Source organism: Hemicordylus capensis, chromosome 2, assembly GCF_027244095.1.
Source record: "Hemicordylus capensis ecotype Gifberg chromosome 2, rHemCap1.1.pri, whole genome shotgun sequence".
Classification (NCBI taxonomy): domain Eukaryota; kingdom Metazoa; phylum Chordata; class Lepidosauria; order Squamata; family Cordylidae; genus Hemicordylus; species Hemicordylus capensis.
The window spans coordinates 329,011,630-329,033,250 of record NC_069658.1 but is presented as its reverse complement, the minus strand read 5'-3'; the positions used below and the strand labels follow the sequence as shown (position 1 = coordinate 329,033,250).

General features: G+C 43.8%; 1 protein-coding gene across 8 annotated transcripts in view; it reads right to left on the bottom strand.

Annotated features, from left to right (window-relative positions):
• Nucleotides 1-21,621, bottom strand: part of RNF123 (ring finger protein 123) — a 169,456-nt gene that overhangs the window by 55,617 nt on the left and 92,218 nt on the right. For 7 of the 8 annotated variants that reach the window (XR_008316317.1, XR_008316318.1, XR_008316319.1 and 4 more), the window contains 4 exons: nt 14,234-14,373; nt 13,001-13,189; nt 10,543-10,618; nt 5,620-5,704 (listed from right to left, as the gene is read on the bottom strand). Coding sequence is in view for 5 of the 8 variants with exons in the window: in XM_053296836.1 (XP_053152811.1) it covers nt 5,620-5,704; nt 10,543-10,618; nt 13,001-13,189; nt 14,234-14,373 (490 nt within the window). In the remaining 3 variants the exon portion in view is untranslated. Of the gene's footprint in view, nt 1-4,538; nt 5,098-5,619; nt 5,705-10,542; nt 10,619-13,000; nt 13,190-14,233; nt 14,374-21,621 lie in introns of those variants that run through there. The other variant, XM_053296838.1, reaches the window with a different exon arrangement.

Here is a 21,621-nt window from a genome sequence, read left to right as displayed (position 1 = left end):
TAAACAAGCATTTCCCTCTTCCTCAGACCGATGTCCTCCTTCCCCAAGACCTTCATTGTCCCTGAAAGCAGAGGAGCTATCAGTCCTGGAGTGAGATGCCTCTACCATGTCCCTGAAGGTCTCATCTGCATGCTTCTCTGTCTCTCTGAACTGCTCCAGATCCACCACCTTGGCCTTGAGGGAATGAACTTGTTCCCTGAGAGCCAGGAGCTCCTTGCACTGAGCACACACCCATGACTTCTGCCCATGGAGCAAATAGCCATACATGTGACACTCTGTGCAATATACTGGGAACTGCCCCCTACCCTGCTGACTTGCTTTCTATCTAAGGACTTATCCCTTAAAGAGAAACCAGCCCCTCAAAATCTCCCCTCCTCCTGTTAGTTAGTTTAAGGTGGGGAAAGGCTAGATGTTGTTCTGTTTAGAAAAGCTTGCTCACCTCCTGAAGCTGCTTCTGCTCATCCCAGAGTAGGCTTCTAACTGAGACACAGGATGTGTCTCAAAGGAATGTGGGGCTTCCCACAGCCCTAGCTGACTCCACACCAGAGGCGTATCTAGGGAAAACAGCACCTAGGGCAAGCACTGAAATTGCGCCCCCTGTCCAAACATCTGACACCCATCTTTCAGATAACTTTACCATAATATCAGCTCAAAAATATGTCAAGCTCATTAAACTTTTAATATTTCAAAAACTATTTAGCAGTGGATGTAGCCAGACCAAAAAATGCTGGAAAACTACAAATTTCAGTATGCTGGGGCTCATGAGATATCCCAATACTATATGGAGATGTACTTGGAAAACTAAACAGAAGTGCCTGTCTAATTCTCTACTATGCATTGTAGCATCACTATTACATATATTTTAAAAATAAATTGAGAATTTGACTTTTCTCAGATACTCTGAAAATAATTAAAGGATATGCAGATTAAACTGTGTCACTGCTTGGAATATATTCCAGTATTTCAGAAAGACAGTTAAAATTATTATTATTATTTTTTTACATTTCTATCCCACTCTTCCTCCAGGGAGCCCAGAGTGGTGTACTACATACTTGAGTTTCTCCTCACAACAACCCTGTGAAGTAGGTTAGGCTGAGAGAGAAGTGACTGGCCCACAGTCACCCAGCTAGTATCATGGCTGAATGGGGATTTGAACTCGGGTCTCCCCAGTCCTAGTCCAGCACTCTAACCACTACACCACGCTGGCTCTTGAGAGCGTGAGAGAAAATGAGAGAAAGAGAGCAAGAAACTCCCAGCAGCCTTAATACTAAGGATTTCACACTGATTCAAAGACAAACTCACCATTAATAGCCATATTATTAAGACATCACATTTAACTCACTTATCACAAGAAGCAAAAAGCAAATGAATACAATCCTAGCTCATAAGCTTCAGCTCAGCATTCACAAGCCCTGATTCTCTGTACATAGTGCCAAACTGAATATGTGTACAGTGACTTATATTATATTTTTTAAAAAAATTAAAAATTACCTGTAGCCCCTTTGGGGGGCTTCCTAAAGCCTGTGGGGTGTGGTGCCTGCAAAGATTCCCCCTCCCCCCGCTGGCCTCTTAATTCACTGCCGCAACCCATCCCAGGCTGATTTTCGGGCCTGTTTGGGCCTGCAAAGATTGGTGTGGTAGCCATTTTGGAAGATGCCATGCATGCTCAAATGGCCTCTACGAGGCCTGGCAAGGCCTAGGGTCTCGCTGGGACCATTGAGCATGTGCGGTGGCCATTTTAAAAAATGATTTTTTAAAAATGGCCGCTGTGCATGCTCAACTGGCCTGGCATTCACAGAGGCCATTTGAGCATGTGTGGAGGCCATTTTATTTTCAGTGGCCTTTTTTTTCATTTTAAAAAACGGTGCCCCCTTCAAGTGGCGCCTGGGGCATGTGCCCTGCCTGCCCTACCATAGATACGCCCCTGCTCCACCCCCTCCAGGCAGGGACAAACAAAAACTTTCTCCCACAGCTGTTGATTTACACCATAGCATGAATTTTGTCCTTACCAATTAATTTGCTGAACAGCTGAAAAATTGGAATATTTTATCATTAGCCTATTCATGTCAACAAAAGATAAAAGATAACTTTCTACAACAAGTAATACATCTCACTAGCTGACCCTAGGTTGTGGAACAGGCTCTGCATGGGTATAAGAGGGTTAACATTCCTGTAGGCTTTCAAGAGAGGGCCATAATGAGATGAACCCACCTCTTCAACCTGGCTTTTAATAATAGTTAAGTGGTTGTAATGAGTTTTATGTTAACATTTTAAATTTACATTTTATGTTAATATTTTAAATGGTTTTATTTCTGATTAAGCTACTTGTGAGCTACCCTGAACCCTGAGCTATTTGTGGATGGGCAGCAGCTAAATGAAATAAACAAATAAACACATACTAATAAGGAGGACAACATGGACAAATAAGTGGGGAGTAGTTGCCCAGTACAAAGGATCTACTGCCACATAGATATGGAAGGTAATTTGTGATAACTGCATCTGACTATCATTAAACTGAGCTATAAAGGAGATAGTGTAGGGGTGATGAAAGGAGCTTTTCATCTGAACTTTGTCAGATGAAAAATCATTTGTCAGATGTCTACTTTTGTCTGGTAGACTGACTAAAGGCTGGGAACAAAATCAAGGGAGTGGTAGATCCAGGACCACTCTCCATGAGGTCCCTCTACTTGGCACAGATAGTTGAGGGCCTTGTTCTCCCTATCTGGGGAATGGGGTAGCCTTAAATAGCTGTGATAAAATTTCTTATGTTCCAATTAAAAACAGGAAACATGATTTGGGAGATTTGAGTGTGCTGCCTGAAACAAAAATCTATTTAGTTATAATTCAGGAAAGACCACTGAGTGCTTGGCACACTTATGCTTCGGGCACTGTGTGGCTCTGACCACAGGAGGGAGGCTATAATTAGGCTGATTTGTGCCTCTCTGGAAGGTCTATGGGGGGAGTGAAGAGGATCAGAAATAGCCTGACCATGAAACCAAAATGCCTAGCCAGATGGGGCTCAGCTGTCTGCAAAGCAACAACCACACTGTGAAAAATAAGACATGCCAAATGAGGTATATGAATCTGAGATAAAACATTCTTATGGACTGTACCTTGATGAGAATGATGAAACCAGAACAACAGGGAAGCATAGCCAGCATAGCATAGTGGTTAGAGTGTTGGACTAGGACCGGGAAGACCTGAGTTTGAATCCCCATTCAACCATGAAACTCACTGGGTGACTCTGAGCCAGTCATGTATCTCTCAGCCTAACCTACCTCATAGGGTTGTATAGTGAGGATAAACATAACCATATATACCACTCTGAGCTCATCAGAGGAAAAAGCAGGATATAAATGTAAACATAAATAAAAATAAAAATTAAAAAATGGATCCAAATGCTACTGAAATGTGTTTTATAAAGATGCAGTGAATACTCCCCGCCTTCTCAGACTTAGAAAGGGTATCTCAAAATTATTCAGATTCCTTTAGCAGGCCAAATGTTCTATTTTCATCCTAACAGCAGAGGGAGCAGAAAAGTCAAAGCTGACCTTTGTTTAAAAGCAGCAGCGGTATGTGGTTAGATGCTGTTTTTACTATTACTTCATGATTCACAAGACATGTCCAAAAGCATGGAAATGATTTTACTTGTCTGGATTTGCTGAACAAGTTTTTTAGATATCGGAGAACAGGAACAGACACGCTCCAAGTCCTGCATTAAGAAGGTCACTGTCAAAGACATGGCAGAAAGGTAAAAGTCATAAAATAAGAATCATTTTCTTCCAAGGAATAAGACAGTTTTCCTCCTGAATAAAAGGATATCTAATCAGCTCCCCGACCCCAACTTCCAGCAGCTAGGCAACTTTCCTTAGGTTGGGAGCATGGAAACAGAAGAGTGGCCATTAAAGGCTATTAAATCACTGCAGAAAGGTTACCAATTTTTCCTTTTCTTAGGATACTGAGTGATGAGTGGCTGTCAAAGAATTCTGCATGTACGTTTTGAGAGCTGCAGCACAGAGCTGTACATCAGCTGTGTCCTAGCACTATCACAAGGACAACGAAGGGAAAAGAGAATGCCATCAGCCATGCTACAAAGGCTCTACAAATGCACATCAGCAGCCACCTTCCCTCGGGACTTCGTTTATTTTCCCCTTGTAATAGACTACTGCAGTCAGACACTTTGAATGCTTAAACACAATCAAACACCACATGCCTTTACAATTTTATATTTTTAAATGATCCACTCTTAGCACTGCTCTTATTAGGAAGGTAACTGCAGAGACACTTAGCAGATGCAGAATATGTTGAGTGTTATACATTGATGTGAGTGATGCCTTTGTAAAGGGGTGAAATAAGCCAGCTCTGCTTTCAGACAAGACCCTTCCTAGAAGTTTGTTTGTTTATTTATTTATTGTTAAATTTATATACCGCCTTTCATTAAAGCAATCCCAAGGCGGTTTACAGCAAAAATTTAAACACAAGATGGTAAAAAAGACACAATTAAAATATTAAGTGGGGGGGGGGGGAAATTAAACAAATCTGATTAAAAATTTAAAACAAAAACATAAAGGCAATACAGACTATAAAGAGCAGCAGCAGAGAATCAAATAAATACCTGGGCAAAAAGCCTAGATTTTACACTTTTTCTAAAAGCTGCGATGGAGACCGAAGAGCGAATAGCCACCAGGAGAGCATTCCAGAGTCTGGGGGCAGCAACAGAGAAGGCCCTGTCCCGCGTGCATGACAACCGAGCCTCCCTCATTGTCGGCACCTGGAGCAGAGCCCCTCAGATGACCTCGCTGAGCGGGCAGCAACCCTTGGGAGCAGGCGGTCCCTCAGGTATCCCGGGCCCAAACCATTAAGGGCTTTAAAGGTCAAAACCAGCACTTGAATTGGACCCGGAAACAAACTGGTAGCCAGTGCAGCTCTTTCAAAATGGGTGTGATGTGATCCGAATGGGCAGCTCCAGATAAAACCCTCGCTGCCGCATTTTGCACTAGCTGCAGTTTCCGGATATTCTTCAAGGGCAGCCCGACGTAGAGCGCATTACAGTAATCCAGCCTTGACGTGACTAAGGCACCCCAAGGGTCATTATCTCTAGAAACAGAAAAGTTAGAAGACGATGGGAGAAATGCAGAGGTAAGGCAGACCTCTATTTCTCACAGAATCATAAAGATGGAGTGCAATTTAATATCACCTAGTCTGATTATGCCTTTCACCCACACCAAGCCACTAAGCAGACTACGGAGCAACACACACGAGTCACCAGACAACAGCAGGCTATTGACAGAAAGCAGGAGCAAGTAAGGTATTCCTTGCCATCCCGTCTATAGACAGCTCAAGGGCAGGTGTGATGACAGGATGTCTCTTTTTTATAGCCTATTTATAGTCATAGTAGCAAAACTAATCTACAGCACAGAACTTCCTAAGGGGAACCTTTATGTCCTGCAACAGACAGAGCAAATGAACCAGAGGACAAAATCACAGACTGCTTCAGCATCTCAAACCCAAGGCCACAAGGCCCACCCATTTTAGTCAGACAGAACAGTATCTGGCCAAGCTAACTAATATGCAAGCAGCAAATTCTCCATTCTACAGAGTGGAAAAGCGGGGCCTTACCCTTGAAAGTCAGTATCGACAAGCAGCCGGACCAGAATTCCTGTGACAGCCACAAGGATTGGATAGTGATCCACGCTTTCCAATCCTGGAGAGGAACACAAAACAATAGCAGTGAGAAAATTTAAAATATTGGCTTTCCCCAAGCTTCCCTTTTCACTTCCTGGAAGAGCCCCAGAAAAGGTCAAATTAGCACACCTCAGCTCTGAGGGATGGTACATAGTAGAGCAGAAGGGTAAATGAAAGAACACCAGTGTTAAGGAATGGGTTTACATTTACATTTACAGCAGGGTGGCCATTCACCTATAACAGCTCTTAACAACATAATAAACTAATTGTTGTGGCTTCTGGCCACATGGCACTACCACGTTTCCATAATAATTTGGATAACTTGTTGGGGGAGGGACACAAATGTGCTAATGCTGGGGTTGCTAGCTGTCTACAAATGATTGGCTCTCCACATGGGCTAGAGCCATCGCTAGTAGGCCCATGCTAATATCTGCCTCCTTAACACTGAAATAATCCCAAGAGAAGCCAAATCTCCTATAGAATATTTGAATTACAGATTGCATCTGGGTAAAACTCTAAAAGTTTGTTCATACACACTCTCACAAAATATAAAAGTTAAATATGAAAAGGAAGAGATCATCATGGAGAGCAGAACACTGTAAAAAAAAAAGTGTGTGTCTCAGGAGCAAAATCTTTTCCAGTAAAAACGTGAGGACAGTTACTTATCAAGGAAATGCAATTGTCTCATTAATGCCACTGAAGAAGAACTGAAATAGGCTGAAACATGTTTGGTTGGACAAAGTGTTTCCTTATTCGCCATATGGGACATCATAAGGTAGCGGGACCAAGTTAGAGCCATTTCTCTCCCGGATAAAGCACCTCTACATTTTCCCCTTAGGACATTATAAGGCAGTTTGACTGACCTAAAATCTTGGAAGCTATTCTTGTTGTTGACTCCTTTTTGAAAACGTATACTAGATACTGGTAGTTTTATCTTTATTATAGTATGAGCATTTTATTTGCGTGTTCTCTGTGCATATTTGATTGTTTACATACATACCATTTTAGCCTTTTCATATTTTGTGAGAGTGTTTATGAACAAACTTGTAAGGTTTTACTTACCTCAACTCATCACTGAGGGAGGGTAGGATGCCTCCTTGTTTGAAGGAGGCAATTATTAGACCACTTCTTAAGAAGCCTTCCCTAGATCCCTCAGTGATGGACAGTTATAGGCCGGTCTCCAATCTCCCATGGTTGGGTAAGGTGACTGAGAGAGTGGTGGCTAACCAGCTCCAGGCGGTTTTAGAGGAAATCAATTATCTAGACCAATTTCAAACTGGCTTTAGAGCGGGCTATGGGGATGAGTCTGACTTTACCGGGGAATCGACAGAGGTAGTGTAACTCTGTTGGTTCTTTTGGATCTCTCGGCGGCATTCGATACCATCGGCCATGGTATCCTTCTGGATCACCTGGGGGAGTTGAGGATAGGAGGCACTTCTTTGCAGTGCTTCTGTTCCTATCCCTCAGGCAGATTCCAGATGGTGGAGCTTGGTGACAGTTCCTCTTTAAAACAGGAGTTATTATATGGAGTCCCTCAGGGCTCCATTTTGTCACCAATGCTTTTTAATATTTACATGAAACCGCTGTGTAAGGTCATCAGGAGATTTGGTACAGGGTGTTATCAGTATGCTGATGACACCCAAATCTATTTATCATCATCATCATCATCAGGAAATGGCATTCACTCCCCAAATGCCTGCCTACAGGCAGTAATGGGCTAGATGAGGGATAACAAACTGAAGCTGAATCCAAGCAAGACGGAGGTGCTCATTGTGGGGGATCAGAATTTAAGGGATGAGTTAGATTTTCCTGTGCTGAATGGGGTCACACTCCCCCAGAAGGAACAGGTACACAGCTTGGGAGTGCTCTTGGATCCAGGCCTCACCATGTTATCTCAGGTGGAGGCTATAGCCAGGAGCACTTTCTATCAGCTTCGCCTGATTCGACAGCTGCGTCCATTCCTTGAAAAGAACAATCTCAAAACAGTGGTGCATCAGCTGGTAACCTCCAGGCTTGACTACTGCAATGCGCTCTACATGGGGCTGCCTTTGTACGTAGTTCAGAAACTTCAGTTAGTTCAAAATGCGGCAGCCAGACTGGTCTCTGGGGAAACCCGGAGAGACCATATTATGCTTGTCTTAAAACAGCTGCACTGGCTGCAGTTATGTTTCCAGGTGAAATACAAAGTGCTGGTTATTACCTTTAAAGCTCTAAACGGCTTGGGTCCAGGTTACCTTAGAGAGCACCTTCTTCGGTATGATCCCTATCGCTCATTGAGGTCATCTGGAGAGGTCCGTCTCCAGTTACCACCAGTACGTCTCGTGGCGACTCAGAACTGGGCCTTTTCTGTAGCAGCTCCTGATCTATGGAATGCACTCCCGGCAGATATCCACAGTTTAGGCTCGCTGTCGGCCTTTAAGAGAGCCCTAAAAACTTATTTATTTGGCCTGGCCTTCCAAGGCTTGTAAAGTGTTGTTGTTTTTAAATTATTTTAATTTGTTTTTAATAGTTTTAATCATTTTTGAATTGTTTTAATATTGTTTTTAGCATTGTTTTAATTGTGGGTTTTATGTCTTTTTAAAATGTTGTTGTACACCACCCAGAGCCTCTGGATGGGGCAGTTAATAAATGTGATAGATAGATAGATAGATAGAATCTGTAATTCAAATATATCACTATAGGAGATTTGGATTATCTCTTGCTAATAATGAATCCAATTCGATAAGGTTCAGTTTTTATATCTCTGTAGCACTGAAGCCAAATAATCTGAACATCACCCCTGGACCTGTAAGGAGATGGCTGCTCTCAGCACTTACTTCTGTGCAGAATAGTCCAGTGCACAGTGCTGGTTTGAGTCATTAAAGGGATCAGGAACCACAGGAAACCTCAGTGAACATTTTGAAAGATACGCACAAGGTATGCAAGGATCTCTGGGATACAGATGCCTTCCCAGAGCTTTTTCCAGTGAACAATATGGAGAGACCACAGGGAAGGACTACATTTCCCAAGGCTTGTCATATGCCTACCAATATTTCACTGTGGTTTCCTGCAGCTCCACACACCTTTAACAGCCTCTCCAGTGTTGCAGTGTTGTGCACAGGACTGCTGTGTGCAAAAATAAGTTCTGGGAGCAACTGCCTCCACACGAGGCCAGGGGTGACATGTAGTTGATTCTACTTTGACAGTCAGAATCTTTGGTACAAGCCTAGACACTAGTAAAGTTTTTAAAGGTAATGAAAACAAGTGATGATTGTGCAAATTCACCTAAAAGGCTTCCGATTTTTCACTCAACAACTTCACCAGTTTTTTTTCTAGAGCACTATAGGCCCAAATTAGTCCCTTTCCCCCTGATTTGGGCAGCTCTACATGGAAAAGATGCCCACCTCTCAACATAAATCCTTATAGATGAGTAACAAACTCTACAGGAGGCACTTTCTTATCTCAGCTAATGCAACTGTCTGGTTATCTATTACAAGAGTGCCTAAAAACTCAAAATGTTGGAGAGGTGCTCCATCTTTGAGTCTACCACATAATTATTTCACCTTCCAGCCAGCATACACTACTCAGTGCTTTGAAAAAATGTAAACAAAAACTAGCCTTACTTAACACAGTGGTCTCTCATATCAGTATGCCCCATGTTTCTAGGATGGCAAAGCCACAAGTATGGGAACAAACCTTGAAGACAAACCCCAAATGTTCAATGCAGGGCAATGCAATGCACATGGATCCAAATTTAAATACATTTCCTTTCATTTAAAATTTCATATAATTTTTTCCTTCAGGGTGACAGCTAGATAGATATGTTCCATACTCTTAGAACTGTGCCTGTTCTAGAGTGTCCCTACAATCAAACTAACTGTGCCCACAGATGCCAAAGTTAGTACAGAGAAATGAATGAATTCATCAAAGAACAGAAAAGCTGGGAGATGAGTGAATTACTTTAAGCTTTCTCCATTCACAAACTTGCATTTTCAAGGAGAAGGACTAAGCCCTCATTCCAGAAGGAAGAAAACAAAGACAAACTGACTCAGCAATACTGTTCACTTCCAATTGCTGATCAGCATGTCACAGATCTGCAGCAATGTGCCTATTAGGATGTGCTTCAGCAGTTATTCAATAATGATGTGGGGGAGGGAAAAGGGCCCTTGCTCCAGAGAGAGAGAGAGAGAGAGAGAGAGAGAGAGAGAGAGAGAGAGAGAGAGAGAGAAGAGATGCTAATACACACTGTCCTTTCCCCTGACATGAGACACCAGGATATCCAGCCAAATGATGGGCTCAAGATAATGGAACTTGCTCAGCAATTCTGCACTCAAATGCAGCTCCTGCCTCTTCACTGGTATCTCTCCATAACAGCCTCTGCTGCATAAGCAGGGCTTCTTGCTTCTTTACAGGTGACTTCACATTTTAACAAGCTCTGTCTGAGAATGGATCCTTTGGCCTGGAGTAGGCCAGGCACATGGCCATCACTTAATGGCTGCTCTGTGTTCAGTGCCAACTAATCCCATATCCCACAACTGCAGACTGTATGAATTTCTACAAGCATCCAAGGGTATGCCTGCATGAGGCTCTCTGAAGCTCTTTCTCTCCATTTCCTGACAATCCAAATAGCAGATGTGGGTAACAGCGGGGACAACGTAAGCTTCACTGATAGCACAACCCAAGGAAACAATGTTGGCATAAGACTGTCTCCAGCTATATCTCCGACCTTTTCTATCAGGGGACTGTGTGGGGCAGAAGCTCCTGTGCACACATTCCCCTTGTTTATGTTTAGAAATCACCAGGAATGCCCAGGACCTTTAAAGGCATCCCTCTATCCCAGGAATAACATGAGGAAAGTGAGGAGGGAGGGCAGCTTACCTGGCAGGCGGAGATTGACCACTCTGTCAAAAAGGTTCCGCTCAGCTGTCACCCGATTCAGTACCTGATTTAACAGCTGTTGAGCGAGAAGACAAAATGGAAGAATGCTTAAAAGAGAGCATTATGTGGTCTCTCTGTACACTGACAGGGATGCCACACATATGCCCTTACTCACTGATCTGAACATCAGCACTGAAACAAGCCAGACCTCCCCACTTTCAGAAATATCCCTACAATTGCATATGAGATATTGGGTCCTGAGCTATAACACGGTATAAAAGAGAGAACATGGAGAAGCATTTGGGGGGGTTGTTCCTTCCCATACGCCTTGGAACCTTCCACCTTTCAGCTCCAAAATAGGACAGGAAGCTTTTTAAAGAACACCCTGAGAGCAAGCAGCGGGGCAGTGGCTGGATACATAATAATGCCCTTCGGCCTGCACATTAGTCCTAGATCATGCAGATATCCATTAGCAAGGCTGCCCAAAAAATTTGTGACAGATCTCACTGTGCTGTGACAGTGACAGCAGACCTGAGCCTCCAGCAATAACAGACTGGAAAAGCTGGTCAGATTGCATCAGCTCACATCCCAGGTTGTGGGCACTTGTGCTGAAAAAGCTCTCAGAAGGGAAAGCAGCTCTTAAGTCTCTGGGAAGATTGCTGGGATTACAAATGGCAAAACCCAGCAGGATCTTTTCCTTACAAGCCAAATTTCAGAGTATACATATTGGAACTTCAGCACAAAACAACATACAATGATGGATAGAGGAATTTTGTTTAAGGGAGATGGGCAAGATGAAGTAGTAGTAACAACTGACTCATCACTCCAGGGAGGAACCTGATGCATCCAGGGCTGTCATTAGGGCATGGCAAGCAGGGCAGCTGCTCCGGGCCCAGCACCCCGTCAGGGCTCTCTAAGGACAGCCCTGGATGCATCACCCAGAGTGTGGCAGAATTCTGAACATGGAACCCAAAGATGGTACATTTGGGTACTCAGGTCTCCACTGCTGCAATGTTTTAAGAACCAGTTCAAATAATCTTTGGGAAAGTGTATGTAACCCCCCCACCAAAGAACACATGAAAAAAGAATGATTTCTTTTGTCTAATTGTTTTGAAATAGTGCACAGCAACTAGTTCATTGGATGATTTGCTGCACACTCAGGCCCCAGAACACACAAGTGGTTGTATACAATTGCTCACAGGTGTTCTGGTATGTGGCAAACCTACGCATATAATAAATTACCACATGTTAACCAAAACAATTCCCAGAAGAGATGCTACAGGGGCCTGTGCAGGTATGTCTCAGGTTACAGACATACTTTCCCTTCCCTGTCTTTAAGGATCAATGTTTGTATCTGTAGATTCCAAGTTCTTCCTAATTACCCACCAAACAGGCTGATGGCTCTAATATTCTAGCAGCTCCTCTCATTTGGCCATTCAATCATTGCATGAACAGCCTCCAGAACCTCCACTCATAAATCAATTGGTTTATGCTGTTCCTTCTACCACCCGCATCCAAAATAATTGGTGCACAGCACCAGGGTTTAGGTAGCCTGGAATGCTTTACAGATGTTCCTTTTGCTTACCACTCCTTATAAAGAAACTGCAATCAATGTCGCCAGAAGACTAAATCACATGCAAGATTCAGGTTTTCACCTACCAAGATTAAGGACAGCAGGCTCAGAAAGATTGTACAGAGATAAAGACTGAGCATGCATGATCTCTGCCTACATTGTGTGCTGCCACAATGGATTTCTATATGAATACAGGTGGCAGAACCTAGTCATCAATACAAGGGAAGAAGAGATCTCAGCAAGTCCTGGCTTGGTCTTTCATCTTGAATGTGTCTTGCAAGACTCATTTCTTCTATCAGTACTTTGAAGGTTGGTGGTGGATGCACAGATGTAACAACATTTGACTATGTACTGCCGCTTGGCAGAAAGGGTGATTTACTGATGCATTCTGATTTAGAAGATTTAAGTAAATCTCAGGAGGCATAAGGCATCTGAGAGGAGGAAGCAGGGACAAAAATCCAGAAGAGAGAATTGTTAAAAATATCATCAGAAAGTATGGGGATGTGGCACAGATTGGTTTATCCTTTAGCTGAACACAATTTATGAACTCCTTTTCTCTAGAGTCTTCTTCTAGAGAAAAATTAAGGTTTAGGAAGAGAAGCAGTGAACTTGAGGCCTTTATCTCACGGCACACTCATTTTGAGTAATTACTGTCAAAGAATGACAACAGTGTGAGGGACAAAAACAAGCCTACAGTTCTGCATAAATCAGCTTCCAAACTTGCTGGGTGACCAACTACATTTTTTTCCCCCTTTTAAAAGAAGAGACAGAACATAGCTCACGTATTGCAAGTGTGGTGCAATCCTCTAAGCAGCAACACACTTACTTCCAGCCTTGTCCCTGACATATACATATCCTAAAAATTTTCTGCACAGAAGCGAGTACCTGAGCAAGTCTCCTGAGTAACAGTTCTGACGAAGGGCGACTCCAGTCTAGGAAGATCTCAGGAGCCAGAGTAACAGTCATTTCCAAGACCCTGAGCAGGCTCACTGACAGGTCAAAACATGTTGCACACACCTTCAACTGGCGGCTGTCTACAAAATTTCTTTCCAGACGCTCTGCAGCCTGTTGGATCTGCCCGGACAAGAAGAATGCAGGAAGCAATGATAAGCATCAGCTTTGCTCCTTTCTGCAGCAGAATTTATTTATTTATATATCGCTCTTCGTCCTACGACCCCAGGGCAGTTACCAGGATAAAACAATAAAATTCAATAAGAAAAACAGAACACAAGATAAAACAATAAGATTCAGAAAAAACAAAAACAGAATAAAATGTAGCTAAAATATTAAAAAGAGCAAAGTTAGTTCATTAGACAAAAGCCTGAATAAAAAGGCTTCACTCTCCTCCTGAAGGCAGGGAGAGAGGGAGCCATGCAAATCTCATTGTCGAGCAAGTTCCACAGCCTGGGGGCAATAACTGAGAAGGCTCTGTCCCCACCCCCACCCACCCCCGTAATGGACAAAGTCCCAGCCGATCTAGTCAAGTGGGAAGATTCAGCTGGGAGCAGGCCGTCCTTAAGGGACCTGGGGCTCCGAGACATTCCATGCAAAAGCTGGCTCACTCTCCACATTCATTCATTACATTTCTGTACCACCCTATCCATCCAAAGGCTCTCAGCCAAACAAACAAAAACAAAACAAAATATTTAAAGCAATCAGCTTAAAACAATATAAAAACAAATATAAAACCAGTTTAAAACATTTAAGGACAATATAAAAAGTTTGGAAGGCCACGCCAAACAAATAAGTTTGCAGGGCTTTCTTGAAGGCCAACAACGAGCCCAAACTATGAATTTCTGTCAGGAGTGGCAGAAATTCCACAGTCCAAAGGCAGTCCAGAGAAGTCCCGGTTCCAAGTCACCACCAGATGAACTGGTGGTAATCGGAGACAGACCTCTCCAGATGACCTCAACATGAAGTGGGGATAACAGAGAAGAAGGTGCTTTCTAAGAGGACCTAAGCCACTCAGGTCTTTTAAAAGGTAAGAACCAGCACTTTGTATTTTGCCCAGAAACATTTCTCAAGAACCCATGTTCCAGCCACCACAGCCAGCCAGCAGGGGAAGAATTCATATACCCTATCATCTGCTCCAGGTACATTCTGGACCCAAAGTCTCACCTCCTGAATCATGCCGATGAACTCAGAGAAGGCCCAGTTCAGTTGGTTAAGGACACTGTTGAGGAAACTGGGTGCCATTTCACGATCACTGCGCAGTAGGTCCGCCATGTGTCGCTGCAGCAGGGTGGATGGACAAGGCTCTAGAAAATGAAACAGCAGCAGCTTCTAGAGAGTGCCAGACATTTTCTTATTCATTTTGCTATGCAAACAGATTTGAGGACTTCATTTTTGTTGAAAAGTGGTACATAAAATTAACAGCAGCAGCAGCAGCAGATGGGACTTAACCTATTTTAATCCCCATTTCCTCATGGCTGTAGCAATTTAGACACCTTTCATTATCCACAGTTGTGTGCCCCTAAATTACATTCAGCACCATGTTGTCGCTTTTAAGAGGAAGGAAATCTTGAGCCTCCTCCCACAGAGGTCCTCTTTACAATAAGTAGAGATGGCAGGTGCCCTCTAAGGCCAGCTCTCACACACTATTCCCGGCCCGCCCCATCTCCAAGGCCTAAAGCGCTTAGCCATAATGCCGGCCTGAATTAGCTGGGATGTGGCCACACACAATTTGCTGGCTCCCTGAAAATAAGAAGTCATACCCTACAGCTGAGATCCAGCCAAGCATCCCTTCCACTAATCTCCGCAAGGCCCGAGGTCAGCTCAATACTAATCGCTTCCGAAAGAAGCATCACAACAGCTCCCCAGCAAGAGATCAGCACCAAGCCAGCCATCCCCACTCCTCTATTCCAGTTTGGCACGTGTTCACACTTGTCTACCATGCTCCAATCAGAAAAGACAGTAGGTGAGAAATCAATGTAGAGTGGAGGTGGGGGAATAAAATAAAGCCAGTTCTCTTTCTACAGCAGCCAGACTGCTCATTCCCAAATCACAAGGGGAGCAGGGGAGGCTATTTTCAGGAACTCTGCTAGATCCTATCAGAAATTCCTCTCAGCACAGACTGTTTTCTGACTTGACTGCCCTTCCCTTCTGATAGGCATAGGAGATCTCATAGCAGGTGGCATCAAAGGCTTTTCACGGTAGAACTGACTAAGGAACTGCTGCTAACATCACCAGGGCTTCAGCAGTGAAAAGAATTCTGTTATGTTGGTGGCAAATCAACTGAGACTCGCTTTCCATATTACTTTGTCGTCCTTGCATTTACATGTGACTAGAATAATGGCTGAAGACATTAGTGTGTCTTTGGAACAAGATAACGCTTAGATGTGAAGAAACCATCTGTTGGGCTGAACTAGACTGGCCAGGTTCACTTGTGATGGTTTGCACTGAAGATGGTATTCTTTTCTGACCATTTTGCAGCCACTTCCCTACTAGTGAAAATCAGGGGTGTATCTAGGGTGGGGCAGGCAGGGCATGTGCCCCGGGCACCACTTGAAGGGGGGCGCCATTTCTTAAAATTAAAAATTAAAAATGGCCGCCAAAAACAAAATGGCCACCACGGATGCTCAAATGGCCTTTGCGAGGCCCTAGGCCATGCCAGGCCTCACAGAGGCCATTTGAGCATTGCGGTGGCCATTTTGTTTTCAGTGGCCATTTCATATATATATATATATTAGCCACCACACATGTTCAAATGGTCCCTGCGAGGCCCTAGGCCTCGCCAGGCCTCACAGAGGCCATTTGAGCATGCGTTGCAGCCTACAAAATGGCCACCACGCCAATCTTTGCAGGCCCAGATAGGCCTGAAAATCAGCCCGGGACAGGCTGTGGCGGTGAATTAAGAGGCCAGCAGGGGGAGGGGGAATGGTGAGTTTGTCTTTGAATCAGTGTGAAATCTTTAGTATTAAGGCTCACTGGGAGTTTCAGAAAGACAGTTAAAATGAGAGAAAGAGAGCAAGAAATACTAGAATATATTCCAAGCAGTGACACAGTTTACTCTGCATATCCTTTAATTATTTTCAGAGTATCTGGGAAAAGTCAAATTCTCCATCTATTTTTAAAACGTATGTAATAGTGATGCTACAATTCATAGTAGAGAATTAGACAGTTTACACTTCCACATAGTATATGGGTATTTCATGAGCCCCAGCATACTGAAATTTGTTGTTTTCCAGCATATTTTGGTCTGGCTACATCCACTGATAAATAGTTTTTGAAATATTAAAAGATGAACGAGCTTGACTTGTATTTTTCAGCTGATATTATGGTAAAATTATCTGAAAGATGGGTGTCAGATGTTTGGACAGAGGGCGCAATTTCAGTGCTTGCCCTAGGCGCTATTTTCCCTAGATATGCCTCTGGTGAAAATACAAGGAGAGAAAAAAGAATGCTGGAAAAGCACTCTATTTAAAGAATATTCTGGGAGCCTTGGTGATCACTGTTAATTCTTCTTTTAAATAAAAACAGGTTGCTTACATGTAACTTTTGATCTTTTGGTGACCCGGTATCATTCGCAATGTGGGCTTTGCACCTGGGCAATAGTCCCTGTGGAAAGATTCCAAGCTCCTCAAAGCACTCTGGAGCTCAGCCCTTGCATGTGGAGCACACTGGGTATCTTCGGCAGCAGAGCGCTTCCCAGCTCAGTTCCTTAACAGCCGCTGTTTGAAGAAGGACTTCACAAGATAAATAAATAAGGTAAGGCAGGTAGGTACATCCGAAAAACAGTGTAGCTGGGTGGTTGTTGTGAATGATACTGAATCACCAAAAGATCCAAAGTTATAGGTAAGCAACCTGTTTATCTTAATGGTGATCCGGTACCCTTCACAACAACATGGGTGATTAGCAAGCTCTCCCAGTAAGGAGGTCGGTCTGAGGATGTGTGGTTTTAGATAACTTTCTTTAGAACAGCCCGCCCAAAACTATCCTCAGCTGCAGATCGAATGTCTAAAACGTAATGCTTAACAAAGGGCAAATAGGAAGACCAGGTAGGGGTTTTCCTTCTCTCGGAAAAACCAGTGCCAGACAGATGGGCAGTAGAGGTGGCTACAGCCCTAGTGGAATGGGCTTTGATAGTGCTACGAGGCTTAACACCTTATAAAGGTGTGCTGTCGAGTCGGTGTCAACTCCTGGTGACCACAGAGCCATGTGGGGTTTTTTTGTGTAGAACACAGGGGAGGCTTACCATTGCCTCCTCCACACAGTATGAGATGATGCCTTTCAGCATCTTCCTGTATCGCTGCTGCCCAATGTAGGTGTTTCCCATAATTTGGGAAACATACCAGCGGAGATTTGAACCAGCAACCTCTTGCTCACTAGGCAAGTCATTTGGACCAGCCATTCAGAAAGTCTTTGTTGAGAAATAGGTTGGCCCTTGTTTACACCTTCAAAGGTTAATATAGAAATTGGAAACAACTTTAGGTAGGAAAGCAGGGTCAGTTCACATAACAACTTCATTGGGAAAGAAAACAGTAAAAGAAACATCAGCTCTTAGAGCAGCCAGTTGGCTAACTCTCCTTGCAGTAGTAATGGTGATGAGGAAAGCTGCCTTTAAGGAGAGTAGTTTAAGAGAGGCCATGGATAGCAGTTCAAAGGGGGTCTCCGTAAGAATACTAGGGAGAGGCTCCATGGTTTAAATGGCTTTTTTAACCGGTGGAAAGAGATTGTCCAGCCCCTTTAGAAACCTTTTGGAGTCAGGGTAGGAGAACATGGTCTCAGAGCTCCAACCTGTGTGAACTACCATATGAACCTTAATGGACGAGCTGGAAAGTCCTGAGTGTTTTAAGGAGGTCAAGTGTTGTAGGAATTGGTGTACGGTGATGGTACTTGGTTCAAAGTCCTTAGACTTTGCATAGTTTACAAATATTTTCCACTTACAGGAATAGTTTCATCTGGTGGAATCTTTCTTCTTGTGAAGCAAGATCCGGTCTCAAAGATCAGCCTCCAGGCTGTCATGTTCAATGTTTGTAGTGGAGGCTGTGGTGGAGGATCTTGCCCCTGTTCTCTGAGAGTAGGTCCGCACACTGGCGGAGGCGGAGATGGAGGCCCCAAGACAGGTACAAGGGGGAACCATGGCTGCCTCAGCCACCATGGTGTGAGTATTATACATTTTGTTTTTTTGTTGTAGGATTTTGCTTACAACTTGTGATAGGAGATGGTAGTTGAAGGAGCGGGCACTTCCTAGTGGTCCCCCCCAGACGAGGTTGGTAAAGTCATTGACCTCTAAGAAGTTTCGACATCAGCAGAACTCGGCTGTGGTGCAGGCATGGAGTTTAGTGGTGGGATCGATGCCGGAGTTGATGGTAGGACTGTTGAAGCTTTTTTGACAATCTCTGGTGAAGAGGAGGATAAATGTGAGTGGAAAGCTTGGGACAACTGATGGAGATGGTGTCCTGAAAGCGTCCAGTGTTGTTATTGGTGAAGATCGCCGGGGTTGCTTAAAGGGTGACGGGCAGCTCAAGTTTGAAGCAGATGTTGAAGTCAACGGTCGTGCCATTGTCGGTATAGGAGTTGAAGAGGTAGATAGAGATGCCGTTTTCAGAGTCAATGTCAACAAGGACATCTTTCAATGTTTTGATTCCGAGGAGGAATCTCCTCCTGGTGCTTCCTCTTCTTGTGATGCTTATGGCCATCCTTGGAAACTTCATGGGAGTTCTTGAAGGTGGCTTATGTGGGTAATGGAGGATGGGGTTGATGGAGTTGAGCCCAACTTCGATATCGTTGACACTGATGGAGAAGGCAGTGAATGAGAGTGTGGCATTGGAGTCGACGGGCGTAGGGGCTGCTCATACAGGGCGGCCCACAAACATCACTCCCTTCTCTTCTAAGTCTGTTTTGAAAAGGACAGACAAACTTTACAAGCACGGGTGTTGTGGTGCTGTGTGCCTGTTGGAAGAGGGAAGGGCTCCATGACAGGAGGAGCAGCGGCTGAAATTCTTTTAGAGTCCATTAGCCACAAAATTAGAAATGCTAGGCTAAGAATTGTCAGGAAAACAGTCCAAGGTCTGTTTTTAATAATAATCAATAATAGATCAAACTGTTAATCGTTAAAACTAACAATCAAATCGTTAACTTTTCTTTCAGGAACAGAGTATGAGGAGCAAGAACCCAAGGGAACTGTCCACAACAGTGGTTGAGAAGGAACTCAGCTGGGAAGAACTCTGCTGCCAAACATAATGAGCATGCTCTGTGCTCAACTCTGTGCATGCTCAGTGTGCAAAGGGCAGAGCTTCAGAGCACTTTGAGAAGCTTAGAATCTTTCCGTGGGGACTATTGCGCAGGCACAAAGCCCACATTGTGAAGGATACCGGGTAACCATTAAGATACATATGTTCTAAAAAAAAAAAGATTTCAAAAGCAGTTTCTTGCCTTCTTCATTGAGAAAAATAACCAAATATCTACAATTATTCTAATCTCCCCAGCACACCACCCATCCTGCTGACTCAGTTTCAGCTTGGTGCTGCTACTAAACTTCCTGGTCAGAAGAGGCCCACAGCATCTCCCTCGGAACACAACTAGCAAACTCACAACTGTGATGGTGAGCTTTAAGTGCTTTCCCAACCAACTCCAGAGAGCAGTTCCTCAGCCCAGCTGAAAGAACTAGCCGACAGAGGACTAGCAGTCACTCTTAATGCCATGAAGAATATGTACAGAGGGAGCCAACTTTGTAAGCTGGTCTCTTGCATGCCCTGCTCACTTAAACAGCCAAGGTCATAACTGTTGGTTGCAGAAGTCATCAAAAAATGAATACAAACTCTCCCTTGCAAAACTGGAGATCAGCAGATGATTCTAATCACTGGACCTCAAGAAAATGCCCATTTACAGAATGTCTCAGGAAAGCCAAAGAGTCCCAGGCACAGAAAGTGGAGAATCCTTGTGATCACCCATGGGTGCAGGTGGCTAACCTTCAGAATCAGAAACTCCTCACCAACCTAAGAGTCAAGAGTAGATCTGGTCCTTTTGCTTTTGGTTTGTGCTTCATTCCTTCCAAAGTTTAACAAAAACTCGGAGGTGGGGGGAAGCACCTTCTGGGCAATGTCCCAATGACCGTTAATAGACAGGCTCCTTTCAATTAACTTAGTATTAATTATTCATTCAAGCATACCTTAAAATAGCACAGGATCACTAGCCTGAAGATCCTACTGGGCCTGGGCCTTGCCTCAGACCTTTTGGAGCCAGCTACAGAAATAACCAGTAGATAGATGGGACTTTGTCAACACCTAGAAAAGTGAAGCAATGCCATACTGCTCATGAAGTGTCACACGGTCACTATATGATCACACAGGCTAAATGGCAGCAGCCTCAAAGCCAGCCAGACAACCATTTCACTAGGCTGCATATCTCAGTCAAGATTGGGGTTGACATCTTTTCTGTAGCAAATTGCATCTGCTAATTTTTCTCCATCCACCCCAAGCTCACTCCCCTGTTCTCTGAAGTAATTTAAGAAAAGGTGGGAATGGAAAATATATATGGGGAAAGGACAGTAGACACCACAGCCACAAGGAGCAACTGCTATGGAGAGCACACAAACAGCTAGATAGTAGCTACATGTTTGCTGTGCACTCATATTGTGTCTTCCAGCTAAAAGCAGAAACATAACACATCCACCCACCCTGAGGCTCATATGGCAGGTCACCATTATAAATGGTTTGATGGAACATTTAGGACCATTGCTTGGTGCACCCAAACCCATCCTCCTTTATGTTCCTACACAACAATTTCAAAAGCTGAGCCCCACTTACAGTGGAAGAAATAAAAAAGGACCTGCCTGCACACCAAGGGTGGGAGGGGAAGAGACTGCTAAAGGGTTAAAACTATTCCACCACTATACAAAGGGAAGACAACAGGAAACTTACTCTGGAAACTAGCAACAGAGAGATCTCCTGGGCCCAAGATATACAGAAACAAAGAAACAAACAAACAAACAAACAAAGAGCAACATTAAATGCAGGTGAAAATGTTCTTAGAAGGGCCTAACAGTTAGCCTAACAGATGCTAATGCTACTATCTTTTGCTGGGCAATGAAGCTAGCCATTCTGTTCCTGCATTATAAGGAACTCTCAGAGAGGCTGCAGGATCAACTTGCCATTTCACTCAACAATCTAGAGCAGGGGTTCTCAGCATTGGGTCTCCAGATGTTACTGGACTTCAATTCCCATAATCCCCTGCCCCAGTAGCCTTTGGTTGGGGATTATGGGAGTTGAAGTCCAATAACATCTGGGGACCCAATGCTGAGAATCCGACACAAGTTTTTGGCAGCTACGACTATATTAAATAAATAAATCATTATCTTCAGTGGCTCAAAAACTCTTGTCCAATGTACAAGTGTGCTTTGTGGATGCATCTCCAGTGTATTTCCTCTTCTCATTTAAAAACCCTATTGACTTGGATCCAGAGCCCTGAGGCACTTTTCGTGATTTCAGTGAACGTGTATTTCTGAGGTTCCCTTATTCTCTCAGTGACACAGAATGACTTTTGCTATCACCTCTCTGGCTGGA